The sequence below is a fragment of the Aptenodytes forsteri genome, unplaced genomic scaffold (assembly GCF_000699145.1).
Source record: "Aptenodytes forsteri isolate BGI_AS27 unplaced genomic scaffold, ASM69914v1 Scaffold1091, whole genome shotgun sequence".
NCBI lineage: Eukaryota > Metazoa > Chordata > Aves > Sphenisciformes > Spheniscidae > Aptenodytes > Aptenodytes forsteri.
In genome coordinates, this window is record NW_008795262.1 from 56037 (window position 1) to 73485 (window position 17449).

General features: G+C 37.3%; 1 protein-coding gene across 1 annotated transcript in view; it reads right to left on the reverse strand.

Annotated features, from left to right (window-relative positions):
• TMEM63A (transmembrane protein 63A) overlaps positions 1-17063 on the reverse strand; it is a 31387-nt gene extending 14324 nt beyond the window's left edge. Inside the window, exons 1-12 of the mRNA XM_009279250.1 lie at positions 16872-17063; positions 14495-14574; positions 12857-12920; positions 11382-11419; positions 10056-10198; positions 7445-7496; positions 6178-6286; positions 5712-5782; positions 5167-5247; positions 4425-4548; positions 3930-4063; positions 1425-1562 (exon numbers count right to left, since the gene is read on the reverse strand). Coding sequence (XP_009277525.1) covers positions 1425-1562; positions 3930-4063; positions 4425-4548; positions 5167-5247; positions 5712-5782; positions 6178-6286; positions 7445-7496; positions 10056-10198; positions 11382-11419; positions 12857-12920; positions 14495-14574; positions 16872-17057 — 1220 coding nt within the window. The 5' untranslated portion in view covers positions 17058-17063. The remainder of the gene's footprint in view (positions 1-1424; positions 1563-3929; positions 4064-4424; positions 4549-5166; positions 5248-5711; positions 5783-6177; positions 6287-7444; positions 7497-10055; positions 10199-11381; positions 11420-12856; positions 12921-14494; positions 14575-16871) is intronic.
• Between the last annotated feature and the right edge of the window lie 386 nt (positions 17064-17449).

Sequence of the window (17449 nt, forward strand, 5' to 3'; positions counted from 1 at the left end):
TAAAAAACCCTGCATCCCTTCCTGCCATATTAAAACAGCAACCGTAGGTCTTAAACAGGTAAAGTTCTTAAATGTTATCTGAAATGGTTCCCAAAAGGACTGGAATCATTTGAGCTCCAGCCAAAGCCAAGTATTTAGAACAGACAAAACAGAGATACAGAGGCTCAGTAACATCCCCAGTTACGACAACTCTCCTTTTGTGAACCTAGGTAAGAAACTTGGCAAATCCCTGTGCCTCCGCTTCTTCAAGGGGGAGGGAAGAAAAGAAAAAGAACAGAAAAAAAACAAAACAACAAACCCCCACCATCTTCCCCTTGCAGAGATGTTCAGAAAAGCTTTGTAAGTGCTTCAACCCACCGAGTTTCAACGATCATTTCCTGTGCCCATAAGACAGTGCTTGAAGAAAGGAAGAGGAAACGAAGCGCACGCATGCAAGAACCCTTTCATGAAAAAGGCAGATTAAACTGACCCTACTTGAAAGCAGCTTGCAAGAGATTTTTAATTCATGTCTCAAAATAACACAGCTGCAAAAGACACATCGAAGAATCATGGTTGCTTGCTTTATAGTTAAAGATTCTGTACTTTATTCCCAACTGCAGAATTGTAGCTCTAGAGAAAACCTCGCAATTATTAGAAACAGATGGCATAGTCACCTTAAAAGTAATTTTCTATTAAAATCATTAGGAAAAAGAAGTTACATACAGTAACTTGTGCACGTTTGTGTCTCACTTGCAGTTTTGGTTTGGGCAATGGAAATGTCACAACAAGTTTACTGTTATATGAACAGGGGATTATATTAACCCAACCCTAAGTTATTTGCAAAGCAGTTGGAAAATGTTTAGTCATTTTTAGCCTGTAAGCATGACAGAAGGCAGCACAGAAACGGTTTAATTCAACAAGCATTTATCTGTTTTTCAACACTCTTCTGTAAGCGGTGGGTGAAGTCAAGGAAATTTACTGGTCAATAAAAAGATGTTAGAAGACAGACCATAGTTCACAGAGTGGATCAAATTATACTTGTCATGTGGCAATTCAAAAAAAAACCAACCCATACTTGGAGAATACTCAGCACTAACACCAAGTTGCTTTCCTCAGATCTCAACGGTACATATGCATTAACCTCAAAAAATGGAAATGCTGAGGCACAGAAATTAATTAGCTGATTTTTTTTTTTTTTTAGTTAACAGGAACAGCAGGTACCAGAACTTTGGGGTGGCGAAACTCTAGTCAGCCTCTAAGAGGCCTCCCCAACCAAGGTCAATGAAGAACACCAGTAATGGAAATAAAGATGCAGATCAGCCACATCCAAACACTACATAAAGTCTTAGCTTATGGTTAAAGAAAAATGCACTCAGCCCCCTTCTCCTGACCCCATTCTAAACCTACATTATCATAAATAAATGGATGTAAGACAGGAATCTTACCAACAAATATTCTCAGGATAAGGAGCGTATGTAACCTCCCAGTTTGATATGCACAGCTCCCTGCTGTAGGACGATGGCTGGGGTTCTCCTTTACACTTAATACTCTGACATTTGCAGGCATTGAAGTCCTTAAGGATACTGTAAGGAAGAAAAAAAAGAGGAGGATTTTTCCAAATTTTTACACCTGAAAATGCTGCATATGTAATGAGAAAGACTGGGAATAGCGATAAAGGTTTTTTTGCTTTTAATAACCATAAACCAAGATATAAACATATAAACAGTTACTACCACAGGTCCATGAGATCTGACGAAGTTGGAAACAAAAAGCAGTCCTGGTTTGAACTGTTCAGTGCTTCTACCAACGCGAACAACAGCAGTGACTCATATTAAAAAAATATAAGAAGATAAATCAAAGCTTGAGAGCATTGGAAAAAAATAAAGACAGCCAGTTCCCCAAACACCTCTTCACATAATTACAGCTGTTTTCAAATCAAAACAGACTGAAGGATTAGTCTTCACTCTCATTTCATTACACTAGCATCAAAACTAGCCAATTTTGCCTTGAGTACAAATTCTCAGAAAAATTTTTATCATGCTGGTATTCTCACAATTCAAAATATTACCCTCTTTCACCCACTCCTAAAATAATCACAATTCTTAATTTTATCTTCTAATATTATGAGTTGATTGACAATCAATGTATTTAAACAAAATTTAAACATGTCCAGAATAAATGCTTTCAAAGATTTCTCAAAACACAGCAACAGAAGTGCTAGGCATATATTCAGAGATGCTGAATATTTATATTAAAAATATATAAAATATATTTTATATATACATACATATACACACACACACACACCTGTGTGTGCATTACTGAGTAAAGGAAGTTCCACTCCAGATAAGCTCTATTACACTAGCATGGAAACAGTATATATTATATTTGAACAGGTAGACTCTAAAATTCCTGAGCATGCTTGTTTCTCAGTTGTGCTCTTAATATAAAGAAAACGGAGAACCACACACACTAACACCAAACAAAAATAACCCCCAAAACCCAGATCTTTACCTTACCAGAATTCAAGTAGTGATGTCAAATTCCCAGCATCTTGCAGCAGCAAGTATTTAAAAAGGTTAATTATACTTTGACAGTTGTTTTTTAAAAATACATACAGAGCAAGCTTTAGCACTACCAGCCATACTACCAATCACCATCATTAGCCAAGCTTCTACATCCATCTGACTCCATGAACCTCAGTCCCGGCTTCCTGTTTCTCCCATCCTATTTCAGGGCTCTGTGGAGCAGAGCCCACTAAGGGCACCAAATAACTTTCTAATTTGATGGTTGCGTCAGCTTCACATGTAATCTAATGTAATTTTCCAGAAAACGGAGTCCACCGCATCAATTTCAAGCTAAAAAACCTAAAATCTTTTCAGTTCTTGATAATTCAACTGAGGGATGCCTGCAGCGCAACTCAGAACACATGCCCAAGGAGAGACTATCCCATCAAAATCGTATATGACAAATTAGCAGCTTGAGAAGGAACTTCAGTGCTTATTTCTTCTCTCAGTTCCACATCTTAAAATGTTATTTCATGCTCTAGATTCTCTAAATATGGCGTGTAACGTTACAAAATTAGGAGGGGTGCAGATTTCACCACACAATCACTATTCAGTTAAGAGCAGCAAGCAAAACTTTCTTCAGCATCTCAAATTCTTGCAAGGAATTCTGTACCCTGGATTTCCTTGAAAAAAAGCCTGAAAGACTGGCACTCTAACATGACTTGAAGGTCAAAAGAATACAGACAATTTAAATCAGAGAAGCTATGAAGAATAAAAAAAGGCATGATGTGTTATTTTTGTAATACAAATATTATTCTACTTCCCTTTACCCACTTTTTGTTAGTAAAAGATGCTCACAAAGTGCCAACAGAAAATGAGAGGCTACATGCATTTTCTCAACAAATGACTGAGTAAAAGGCGCTGAACACCTTCTGGTATTAGGCCTATATGTGTATCTATAATAACAGGTAAGAGAGATGCATAATGTGTATCTATCATCTATGGCCACGTCAGTCACTGACTACTTTGTTGAGATGACTAACTAGCAGTGTAATTTGCACAGACTGTGATAGTTTGGTACTTGGTTCATTTGCACAGTAGAAAATGGAGAAATCAGTAACTCACGTTCAAGAGCCAATTAGTCTGGCCTACTATTAACCTACACTGATGGACTGGATCCCACACAGAAGAGGAAGGCTCCTTATCCCAGTAAATGTCCAGAGCCATTTAGTCCCTTAGATATTTTCTTCACTCGAAGCATAGAGGCTAAATGCACACTTACGTGAAAACTTACCGGAAAGCAAAGCAGACCAAATCCACAGGATGGTGAAGCACAAGAAAGGAATAATCACCAACATAAGCAAACAAGCAACACAAACAGGAGATCAGGTGTACTATTACAGTTAAAAGAGAACAAACAGAAAGACAGCAGACACAACTTACTAGGTTGCCATGGATTTCTCTTGAAATGTTACAAAAGCCATTCCCAATGGGTTATTATGAACAGCTTGTTCTTCTTTTGAATATTCTTCCATCAGTTCATTTCTAACTTTGGTATAATAATCTACAGCATCCTCCTGTTGGGAAATTGATGACTGTTACATCCAAGTACCAAATGGCTAATAATGTCATTTAAATACAGCTTACACAAACCATAGTCTCTCTTCCTCATACTACTTCCACAAATTACAAATCACGTCACAATGGGAAAACAATAAAACAGGAAGTTTTTCTTGTACTTTAATTTTTGCACTAAGATTACATTTCAAAAGTTTTGGGGAATTCCTTTTCTGTACAGTGCAAGAACATGAAGGATGAGCTAACTGCAATAAATGAATAGAGAGTTTTCTGAAGCTCAACAAGATGTCACAGAAAAACTATTCCCTACTCTTCTAACAATCTACCTAACCATAACTAAAAACAAACACAATCTCTTACCCTTTCGCATCCTCTCATTTCACAACAGCAGAATTGACCACATGGCTTCGGGTTGATTTGGACCCGCTTGCCATACTTCTGATGCAGGTGTTCATAGTAAGTCAGGCTTTTTTCTGCCTGTTTTCTGGACAGAAAAATACATCCATAACATTTTGCGAGAAATCAGTATCAACATCAAGCTTAAGAAGAACATAATGCCCAAGAGAAAAAGTTCTGTCAAGGACTGATAACAAATTAATCAGTCACCAAAGTTATTCATATACTTTATTTTGGCTACTTAGTATAATTTATTTTCAAGTCAGTAATAGCATTATACAGCCTACACTTGTTGTGAGGTTCCAGGAAAAAAAAACAATGTATAGCCCAGAAGATAACACTTTTTTCTCCTGTGACCAGCACCTCCGGCCAAAGAAGCAGGGTCCCAGAGTGATTAATTCAATAGTTGGGTTTTCCACTTTGCGCTGCCTGACAATAATTAAAGAAATACATACATAAATAAATAATCAGCAAGTCAAAGCTTATCTTATGCAACACACAACATATCACACCTACAAGAAACAAGCTGAACCCCACAACTCACCTTAAAACACAGCTGAATCTAACTGAAGTCCAGACCAGAACTTTAAGAGCAGAATTCATTTCTAGTATGTGCAAGCTTAGTACTACTGGTATACATTGATTAAGGACTGGCAAAGCATTCATGAAATTATGCTAAACTCAGGTAGATTACAAAAACAAGTACCTTTTTTTGAAGAGGTGAATAAGCTTGGCTACGTCATAACACAGCTGGACCTCCAGCACAGTGCAGGTTGGGTAGGCAGCACTGAAAAGGAAGCAGTACATGAGAACCGTAAGAACAGAAAGTACAATGAAGAAACTGTTTCAAAGAGCATCACTGATGTCTAACTGACATCTCGATCACTCATTTCATTTCTGAATGAGGTATCAGAGTGTAGACTTCCAGAGAGACAGTTGCTGAAAGTTACTTTAATATGAGATGTGCAGCATTATTCCCAAGTAAAGGCCATGTGGGAGCACGAATGGAAAGTGTGGATACACAGCCACTTTCTTAGATTCCAATTTTAAGATCAGCTAACTAACTTTATTGAAATGTAGTCTTTTCTCAATTCTGCCTAAGGAATAAGATATGCTTTTAGAAGATAGATACTATAATATGAATTTTAAATAGTGCAAAAGTCAAAGAATATTTCTGCTTGGGCAGGTAAAACTACTAGAACAATTTTAAATCTCCTGTTCCTAACGATACTACTCAAGCATGGAACTTACGTGAAATGGCCTTGTATTGTCTCCTCTTTTGCATTTTTTGGAAGACCAGTTATAAACAATGTGCACTTAACCTGTAAAAGAAAACGCAACTCCAGTTTTGAGAAACCACATCATGAAAGAGAAAACAAGAATATGAGGCAGTGAAACAGCACAAGTAGCTGTGTTGTAGAGGGGAAAAAAATGTAGGAAGTTTTTATTTTGATGGGAGCTGCATCTATTCAAGACAGCACCACGTTCACCTTCTACATTGGTAATAGGTTACACCAAAATTTCACAAATCCCTCCCCAACCCCCTTCTCTCCATCCATTTTCACAATTCACTCAGTGGAGCTTTGCTTTCAGTGAATTCCTTCACGCTTGTGTCACATTCTAGCAAGCAGGAGGCATCTTAGCAATTTGCTTTTTTTAGCATTATCCACTTGCAAACATGTTGTATGGGTTCTTTTACCCCAACACAGAAACTTACTATGTTTTCTTCTTTATATGTGACGTACTTCATGTGATGTCTCATGAAGACAACAGTCAGAATCAGGTAAACAACAGCAAAAACCGTGTGCAGCCAAAGAAGATTATTGCTGTCAGACAAAATGTTATGAATATGAGAAACAGGAAGAACTAATTGTCCAACTGAGACAAGTAGCCATCAAAATGCTAAGCAGATCAGAACCTCTCACTGAACACAAAACAAGAAAAAAAGGTAGTCACTGGTAGTCAGTCATGCCTATGCAGATGCCTTGGACAGTTGTTAGTGTTACTTGCTTATCATAAAATTCTATGGGTAACAGACCTACAAAGAAAACAGATATTCTATGACATGGACATTTTTAGGCAGCATTTGGCTTGCGCCTTCTCATTCCGATGACCAAGAGCACACACCAGGCTATTTGCCAAAGTGTTTTTTATTGGCCTTATTAGTTACTGTGCTGAGTGCATAACTGAACTCTCCTCGAACACAATCCTTACTCAAATTGAAAACAGCCTAATACAGGGAGTAAATTCTGCTTCTCTGATAGCTCCTTCCTCAAAGCTTATGGAAGTTCTGTTCTGTGAACAGTTCTTCAGTTTTACGAAGAGCATTAATAATTACAAATAACCTAAAATACAGGAACCTATTTTACAGATAAAAAAACCCAACCAAACAAAAAATCCCCACTAGTTCCTAGGATTCATAACATGGTTAAAAACAAAACCAAAGTGCATTGGCAGAAACTCTGTTGGACATAGTAGCAGGGATAGATGTGGATCGATCAAGTAATAAAACAGAAAAATTGTACAGCTTTGTATCTCAACTATTTTACAGACTGTTCTTAAAACACATGGAAGTAATTTTAACTGTCATCTCGGATGGGAGAGATATGCACACACATAAATCTGATGTAAGAGAATTTAAATCATCCAAGTTACACATTCTAGTGAAGCTGTCAGCTTTATTTTCCTTCTGAAGTATGGTTTCTTTTAATGTGGAAATTTCTGAAAATAATATTGGTAGATGTGCAGTCATTAGCCAAGAGAAACATGTGATGTAAGAAGTAAAAGCTGAGCGAGAGTCTCCAGATTTCTTATCGGCACTGTAACTGCATAGCCTGAAGTAGAACATATCCCAGTTTCCGTTGATGAAGCGTGAATAAGTAATTCCTACCCCATGAGCCATGCTGCAAGTATCAACTCATGTGTTCAGAGACTATGGCAGGAAACAGACATAAGCATAGAAGTACTCTGCAAGATTTACTTACCCGGTTTGTAAGTTTACTATAGTTGTTCTTCCAAAACTATAGGGATCTTTATCTAAGAAGAACAAAAACAAGTAGCATAATTAACTGGTGCAACATTCACATGCAAACTGTCAGAAAGTCAGCTTTTATTCTGTTTTTTTAAAATGTTGATTTTCTTCTTTTTAATGCTGAGCATGTTCATTGTTAAAAAGATTTAGAATCATAATCAATGCTGGTTTACACTGTATTGCATTTTAAAGTTGGAAAAAAAACCAACCAGGATTATATCACATTCAACCCACCAAGAGAAATAATAGATTATTTTAAAAATCTGAATACTTGATCTTTGCAGCAGTTCCCTTTCTCCCTCCAATCTCCCTTCATGTCCATTAACAACGTTGTTTAGGGATTTGAACATATTTCCTTCACATTTTTATTCCATCTTCACTGATTTCTTATCTCAGTTTTTTAAACTGCATTAATTCAGTGTTGACAAAACAATACTGATAACCTTACTAAGGTCAACAATGAGAAAGTTTATATGACATTGTTTCCCTAGAATGTCAAGTATTTTTAAAAATGATAAAGGCAAGTGAGTGATAATTGAGTACATGTTCACAAAGGAAAAAGAGCTAAGTGTATCTGGAAAGCTAAACAATCTTCTAGCATAGACCGTTAAACCACATTGCAAGTTAAGTCATCACAACAGAAAGAACTGCAAATGCACAAAATGAACATATGGTGGAAGGGCAGGCAGAAGGGGAGAGACACCAAAACTTCATATTTGTTTTTCAGCTATATTTCCTAGCATCACAAAAACTAATGCAGGAAAACAGAAGCTGTGTTCTCGTGCTTTAGAAGGCCAGCCATAATCTACCATTTGCATTAACAGAGAGCATCTATTGGTATCCAAGATACTACAACTTTTATCAAATTGTAGTTAGAGAAGGACAGCGCACGCAAATTGACGCATATTACAAAATCCATTTTGGTATAAATATACGGGTAGTAACTACACCAGAAGAGGGAACTACATTCTGTAAGTTCTTTAAAGGCACCAGCATCTCTCTCCTCTACTTTACGAAGGAGGTGAAGACAGCAACTAGGGCACCAGTTGTGTTGGATTTGATTCTGTAAAACCAGGGATGCTGGCTGAGAACAGAGAGATGGAAAGCAAGGAAGGACAAGTGACTGTGAAGTGATAAAGGGTCCTTTGAAAGAACAAAAAAAAGAAAAGAAATGCAAAGAAGGAAAAAAGAACAGCAACGGTCTTTAAGAAAGCAGACATTCACATAAACAGCGAATTGCTAAGAAAGAGCTCATAAAAGGGAAGTCAGAGATGGCAGTTCCACAAAGAAACAATACTAAAAGCACGGGTACAACATATCCCATTACAGATGAGGGCTAAGTCACAAGGCTCTTTAAAACACAGGTAGGAGTAAACTGAAAACAAAAACTAGGCCACATTATTAAGGACAATAGAAGAGAATAAATTATAAGGACAAAGATCAGCAAGGTCAGTACACAAAATAAGATGCAATTGTTGTGGTATAAAAACAAACAAAACAAAACACAAGCAAGTACTCCACTTGAGAGCTCCTGGGAAAACCAAATGAATTATTGCTTTTTTTTTTTTGCATCACTATTCACCAAGATGATCAACAGTGAACTACTATGTAAACATGACCTTGACAAGACAGATACAAAGCCAGGTATAAAATGGGCTTATAAGGGCTCATTATCAAAAATGAAAGGATGTTTAAAGAGGATTTAACAGAGTTCTGTCCACCAGTATTCTTATTAGCAACCTGAATGGCAGACTACAGGACACACTTACGGTATTTGTTGAGTGTGAGTTAATAATGGAAAGAGGTGGGTGTCACACTGGCAGACATAATCAGGACTAGACTGCAAGAAACATGAAATAATTCTTTGTCTAGTCAGCACTGACAAAGTCTCAGCGAGATTTGTCCAGTTTTGAGCCGCAAACCAAGACAGAAGGGAAAAACAGGAGACAGTCTAGCTAGATTAAAAAAAAAGTTCAGAGGATGGCTGATGAATTTTATGATCAGGCAAATGGAAAACATTTCTCATTAATGACTGAAGTAACTGGTCTGGTTATCAAAAAGAAGAAAAAGCACAGATGAATTGATAATCCTCAAGCAACTAAAAGGATATTGCAAAGAGGAAAAGAATAATCTATTCTCCCCAGTGATCTTAAATTGCAGCAAAAGAGATTCAGACTGGACACTAGAAAAAGATTTCTCAACTGTGAAGACAGTTTCCATTGGCAATCACCACCAATAAAAATCATAAAGAGTGCCTAGATAAACACCAGTTAAGAGGGCATAGGTCAAGTTAATTCTGCCTTGAGCCTTCTAGGTCTAGCTGTCTATGTCTGCATGTGGTCTGCCATCTTGTTTCTGACAAGAGTTTTTGCCAGACGTTGAAAGAACCCTCTACTCTCATACAAATTTCACGCAAAATGACACACACATCAGACTGAGGGGGGAAAAAACCCACAAACAAACACTCAAACCTTATAAAGTTTACCAAAATAAAAGAAATCCTAAAAGCTTTTGCAATGATATAAAACACAAAATTCTTCTCAGAATACAAAAAAAATTCTTACCAAGTAGATCACCCGATAGGTTGACAGGCAATATGACACACACAGACAAAATGCTGACAGCAATCAACAAACAGATGATGTGACGCTGGAAGGCAAGGTAATGTATGGCATCTTCACCACATCTCTCATGAATCTCATCATCGCTGCATCACAGACAGAAAAGCACATGGTCAGTCCACTTAATATCCTTGGGGTTTTGGGGGGTAGTTTTTGAACATACACTAATTTCTCAGTCTATCCAGTGACATCTCCATCAATCCCTATCTGTTTTCAACATGGCTGTGTTCTTTCATGCATAAATTTAAGTTCCAAAAGTGTCTTTTTCTTCTCCAGTATCAACATATAAAAATTAACATGAGGGAATTTAAGATGGAAACAAGTTATCTGCAAAGCAAATATAAATCCAAGTTCTTTTTTTATCAGCCTAAAAGAGGACAAAGTCATTTGCTGTGACCTCCTGCTTTATGGCAGCGACAAGGTGTTAAGCCTAGCTCTCAAACTTTAAGATCACACTGTGACAGTGTTCACACATCTCCATAAAGGCTCCCCATGAGGAAAATGACAACAGAATCACCATACTCTTATGACATCCAATTAACAGAAGATATTAATAGACTTTGGAATGAACTCTCATCATCTATCCATTGTCAGCAGAACAGATCATTAAAATAGGAGTTCTTGGAAAAGGAAGGAACTGAACTAGCAAAAATGGAGAGAGACAGGCTCAATCCCCACCCCTTCTTTGTTTCAATGTACCCAAGCTAGAAATTGATTTTTAAAAATCATGATTTACTAAGTCCCAGGAGATACAAAGAACAAACATCACGTGTCTAACGCTCAGTTTCCGGGAAACAGTGGGATGGGCTTTTCCTAGTTAGTCAATTCCAGCCGCAACTAAACCACCAGTTCTCCACAGAAATCGTTGCAGGGAAACCTTGTTTCCTGCCCAGGGCCCTACTGGCTTCAAACAGGTGAACACCCACACAGTAATCTTTGAAGGGTAAAAGCCTAGAGCCTAGTTATTAGCTCAGAATCTGTATAAATGCCATAGATTCACTCAGGTTCACACACTGTCCCAAGATCAGGAAGTCCCTGGGCTGCCAGCAGAAGGATGACTGTATCCTGAAGAAGTATTCCCATAAGCTGACCTTGTTTTCATATTCTTTTTCCACCCCACCAAAGGCACCTGTATCACTATTTGTATTAAATTCTATCTACTCAAGAAGAAAAAAAAAAACACCAAACATTTTTTAATGCAAACCCCCTTTTTTAATTAAAAAAGAGCAAAGCAAACCACAGCTCACTATTTCTGTTTCATATACTTACTGCATCCGAAAAGCAGCTGTCATCCAAGAACAAAACCCCTGTAAATAAAGAAGGAAGTTTTTAGGAGCTAGCATACAAAAAATATAGTCTCTAATCTGTACAATTAAGAAGTGTTTCTATTGAGCCAATCTCTTACCTAAAAAGCTGGCAGTTTGTTGCTCTGAAATCATCATTTAGAAACATACTGAAAAATACCTCATACTCTACATACTTTTTACAAGGTACTTCATATGTCTGTCTTCAGAGAGTATTTAAGGGGTGGGTTGTTTTTTTTTTTTATTACTTGACTTGCACGTTCATTGCTTGGGGCTTCCTAATTTATACAAGTGTGTCCAGATCCTATCTCCAATGAACAGAAGTCAGGATTGAGGCTTCTAAAGAATTTTTTTGAAAGGGTTGTTTTAGAGCAGAAAAGGTGATTATTTTTTCCAAAATCATTTCCAGAGACTCTCCAATTTCAAGGAGAAGTTCCACGAGAGTCTAACCCAAGTTAATCAGTTAAACGGTAGTTACAAACAACACTGTGATTACGTTAACAGAAAGGCTTCTTGTATAGGTTTACAAATCCTCCTATGAAACTATACAGCAGAGATCACATCTCACTGAATGTTCCAGTATGGTCCAAAAAAATCTTGTCTCTTGAAAGGCCTCTTCTTTCAAGTGAATAGTATTGAGCTAAAGACATTTTTATTCAACAGTTTCAATGATAAAGTTGCTTTAGGGTTTTAAAAAAGATGAAGAAAACTATACAAATAGCAGAGCAATCCTGATCAAACACCACTATGCTTTTGATGCTCACGCAAGGCTAGATACTAAGTTGATACATATAAAAAATGTTAAAATGTAGGCTGCCACCACTGGACAACTCTCGCATGGTTCATTCTGAAGCTGCAACACAAAATGAGAGAGATGTGTGAATTCAAAGACTCCAGAGAGACCATGGATGGAACCAATTAAAAGTTTGGCCAAAAAATTATCTTCCACTCCAAACCAGTTTTAATATTAAGAGCACATGGCATTATTACTAGCCTCACACTTGCATCCAGTTTTCTCATCTCCGTGAGGAAGACAATGTACTATAAAGACCAACTAGGTATTATTTGCAATGTGAACATAATGTAACTTTTTGAATTTTTATTTAAGCACTAATTATTTAGTAGTCTTTTTTCTTCCCTGCCTCTCCTTTGAAACTCTAACATATAGTCCCCCTCCTAATTAAAAAAAAAAAATAGTCACTTAAAAACAACGACACAAGATACTGGTTTGTGATATGGCAATAGTTTGTCAGGAAATGGAGAGAGATTACGTATGGTTCTATAAAAACACAATACACAATGCATTACTAATTTTTGCATATAGATGGTCTTCCAGTTTAATGACTGGTTCATTGGGCTACATGGAATGGCAAATTACAACCAATTCCATTAAGTAGTTTACATTTAAAAAATAACGTATTGAAACTCTAGAATACTTACCCTATCATATTCAAGATCTTCTGGTACTGATGAAGATGTTGACAATCGGTTGTATCTTGATTCACTAAAATACATTAAACAACGCTTTTAAGTATCTTATTAACAGATGATGGAATTCCACAGAATTATTTCAACTTTAAAAATTCTGAAGTAACTAAGGGAAGTACTACAAACACACTTTTTCCACTTAGGAAAGCTGTAGTTTTCATCTTGTAGCATAGGCTTAATTATAGAAACTTTTGCTGTGTCTCATGTTGAAAAGAGAGGATATGTGAGCTCCTGATGTGAGAGCATTTAACTGAACTAGAGAGAAAACAATGTTTTATTGGGATATTAAACCACAATAACATAAAAGAATGCAACACAGGTTTGGAAGCCTAGTGAGGATCAGATTTGCAAGGTAGCTCCCTGTTCAGATATTCCTCATTACAAGACATCACCTCTTTTCCCTCCACCGCTCTTCCTTCATCTTACAGCCACTACTCAGAATTTCTCTGCACAATTAAATCCCTTACCTGCAGGGCCACCTCCTCACTCAAATTCAGTGCTGTAGCAAGACTAGAAACATTTAGAGACTCTGTAGCCCTCAAATATAGCAAAGTACCTGTTTTTAGCTTGTTGCTAAAAAGAAAGGTTGCAATGGTGATGTGCCCATAATTACAGGACAATACATGTTAAAATGGAGTGTATTCACAGGTGTATCTATGATAATTTTGACCTAGCTGGCTCAGGTCACAGTCCAGCAGGGACAACAACATAGGCTCCTAGGTGTCTGACTGCTCAAGGACCTGTTTGTCCCATGCAGGCCTCTACAGACCACATGGAAGCCTATACCAGAGCATCTTCATTCTTGCTGCCTGAGCTAGCTGTCTCAGTTATTGCCCATCTTTTTTTTTTTTTTTTTTTTTGCCATCTACTTTTCACAATAGTACATGGATTACACCTAAAACCACATTTTGATTCCCTTCCTGTTGCTTAGTTGTGAATTTACAACTTAGTTACACCACTAATACCAGGAAGAGGCTCGCTGTTAAAGTTTATCCGCTTCATAAATAGACAGCTAGCTTTTAAACATCCCAAGACACCATCCTGTAGAAGTAATATTTAAAAAAAAAAAAATAAATCAAAAGAGCTCATTTGGTATTATTAAACATCAGTGAAGAATTTCAGAAACCTGCAACGATACATTTCTTTTTTATTTTTAAACCTTCAGAAATATTATGGCACAGGCTGCATAGGGAGCTCTGGGAAGATACTGGGCTTGAGCCGAGATAAACAACATAGTTAATATCCTTCTGTCACAGAAACACACTGTAAACATCGAGGTGTAGGTATGTGACATGTTAGGGGACAAGCAGGCTATTTTCTTACCCCCACTTCCTTAACCCACAACTGTAGAATGAAATTCACGACATTGCCAAACACACAACTTTATTACTGAAACCGCAAAGAATAACTCTGTGAGTGGGACGTGTTTCACACAGAGCAGCATGAGGACATTTTTAACAAATACGTGCATGCGATTACAATCATATCTAATTGATACAAATGCACTTAATTTAAGCCCTGTTTACTGCACCTACTTCCACGTTCTCCAAATGGTTTCAACAAATCGGTCTGATTGGATATCTTTTTTACCTTTCAGCTTCTGACACCAGAGCAACACGACCGTAGTCCCAGAATCTCTTTCTTATAATGGAAAACAGTAATATTAAAATCTAGAAGATAAAAACAAAGATCTTTGAATATTTATTTTCCCACTTCATAATGATTATTCTTAGGTGTATAGGAACTGTCAAAAAATGCTGTCCTAGCTCCTAAACCAACTACCATATGTTAACCAATCCAATGGTGGCCATGCTACAAACCAACCTGTCTGGGGCCAAAGGACCAGAACACCCGCCTTCCTGTTCTCATTTATAAAGGAGGAGAACCACATGCAAAAATACTTCTGAACTGCAAGTGTATGAAGGCTTGTGACAGGAAAAGTAGCAAGTAGTACTTCAAGTACTTCCTTCAAGTAGGAAGTCAAAACTTTCATAATACACCTTTACTATTACTCATTACTTAATGAGCAGAACTATGATGGAAGACTTGCAATTTTATTTTATTTTATTTTTAAACAGTGATGTAAACTGGCTGTAGGGGGCTCAACTGTTTTCTCAAGTATGAGAATTATTTTTATCCTCAGTAAAAGTAATATATTATAACTCATAAAACCCAGAAACTTATATTTGATCTCTGCAATGTATTTTTTATCTCCCCCCTGTATTTTCACTTTTTGAAAGAGGCTAAGAAAACAAGAAAAAAAACCCCACTACGTATTTCATAGATGCTTTTTTTTTTTTTTTTTTTTTTTAAAAAAGTAGTCTTGTACGAAGCAATGAAGCACAAGTAACAAGGCCTGTTTTCTATGCATATGTAGCATATGCCCTCACCTCCTAGCCCCTCCTACATCCCATACCTGTTTGGCTAGAAAGTGGTGCTAGTGATGTAACTTATTTGGCTCTATGCAAATACCGACTGGCCAGCCAGGATACGTGTCAAGATTATCGAGGTGTCAAGATTACACAGCTAATTTCCGCATTTTACAATGAATAAAACCTTCTTATAAGAGCCTTCCTGCCAACAGGGAATATTAATTTAGATCTTCCTCCTTCATCTGGCCATTAAACTTCATGCAGGCAGGAAAGTTCTCTAGACTCTTTTACAACTTTGGTTGAAATTGGCTAACATATTCTACAGTTATTAGGAGGAACTGCCAGACAAAAATGGGAAGACAATGCAATATATAAATGTCACTTTCTTAGGAAACCAGCCTAGAAATAATATTCAGAAACCCATCAACTGACAGTTACTAAAGGGATCTGCAGTAAACACGTCATGAACATAGGAATACAGGAGTTGATAAATAAATTGCAGTACTCGGTACTTGAAGAAGAGAGAAGCCTTCTACATTGCATCTAACTCTCTACTTAACACTGTTTGAGAGGAGGGTTCAACAGCAAGGAACTCAAAAGCAGAGACTCAGTATCTTAAAATTCAACCACAGCTTTAAAAAAAAAAAAAGAAGTCCCCCCAAACACTCCAACTAAATCTTATTAAATGCTGTGCCATCAGTTGCACAGAGCAGTAAATACCAGACATCTTCAGAAAATGGATTTAGGGTAGCATGCTGCATACACCAAATCAATAGCAAAGAATGCCACAACATAACTTTTAGGAACATCCTCTACACTCCTACAGAACTACCAGCTCGGACCTTACACAGGTAGTTTTAAGTTTCTCCATAGTGCCTTTCTAGAACTCGGGAACTGTGTGAACCCTTTAGTCTCATTTTACTATCAGAAACCTCACTTATCAGGCCAATTTCAAATCTACAGCTCTTTCTGGTGGCTTAAGACCACCTAGACCAAACTTACAGAAATAACCATAAGTTTTACTGGAGTCTCAGGCCTTCAGATCAGCTCCAGTTTTGGAGCCTCCAGACCAGCAACTAATCCTATTCCTCCTTTGGTCAGGACTGAGCTGATCAGTACATTATTTCCTCGACAGCTTCATGAAATCTAATTTAAAAAAATCTGTGAAGTGACAGATTTTCTGTGTTGTATTTCCTTTTGAAAAACAATCAAGTTAGCAATGGTGTTCCCTTCCTGAAAAGGTACCCAGTACTTAAACCCAGAGTAAGGAAAAAATGTTCTTGCAGTTAAGACAAAACATAGAAATTTGAGCTACCACTACAAAGCCCACCATGACTCCGCATACAGACCCTATGATATCACACTCTGTCTACACCTACATATCCGACATACATCTGGGATGACAGTGTCACTGTATGTGAACCTTTATCAATACTTGAAAAGTGTTTTGATGTTCCCAGGATGGCCTTAGCACATTTCTTATTCTGAAGATTCTCAGAAACAAATCCCTACCTGATAAATAAGAGCATTCTGAACAATCTAACTTCTGAGAAGGCCACAAGATTTTTAATACAAGAAATAGAAACTGGGCTTACAAAAAAGAAGGTTACGTCAAGCAGCAGGACAGTTGGGATTCCACCAAAAGTTACTCCTTGGAGCACCGTGCTGCCCCGGGCAGTGCTGTAGCAGTACGTCTCATTTGTTGAGTTGAAAGGTACACTTCTATTCCAGAAGTAGACTAGATGAGAATGTCCAAAACCCAGAAAAAAGAAAGGGTTCATGTTGTCTTTCCCTTAAAAAAAAAAGAAAAGAAAAAGTGAAACAACCATGTGAAAAGCCTGCTTAGTATTTATGAGATGTACTAACATCACAAGTACAAAAAGTACAGGAAGAGAAAAAGTGACAACCATGTGAAAAGCCTGCTTAGTATTTATGAGATGTACTAACATCACAAGTACAAAAAGTACAGGAAGATTCAACCAGGAAAATACTTCGGAAGCGAAGTCATATTTGACAATCTTTCCCTGTAAAATATTTCACAGTAACTGACAGGCTCAGTTATAGCAGTGCCCAAGCAAGAATTCCAGACACCTAACCAACCATGTCCTCTACAGACATCCGAGGAAGACTACGGAAGACCCACACAAAACAAACTTCTCTATCTTCTAACCTG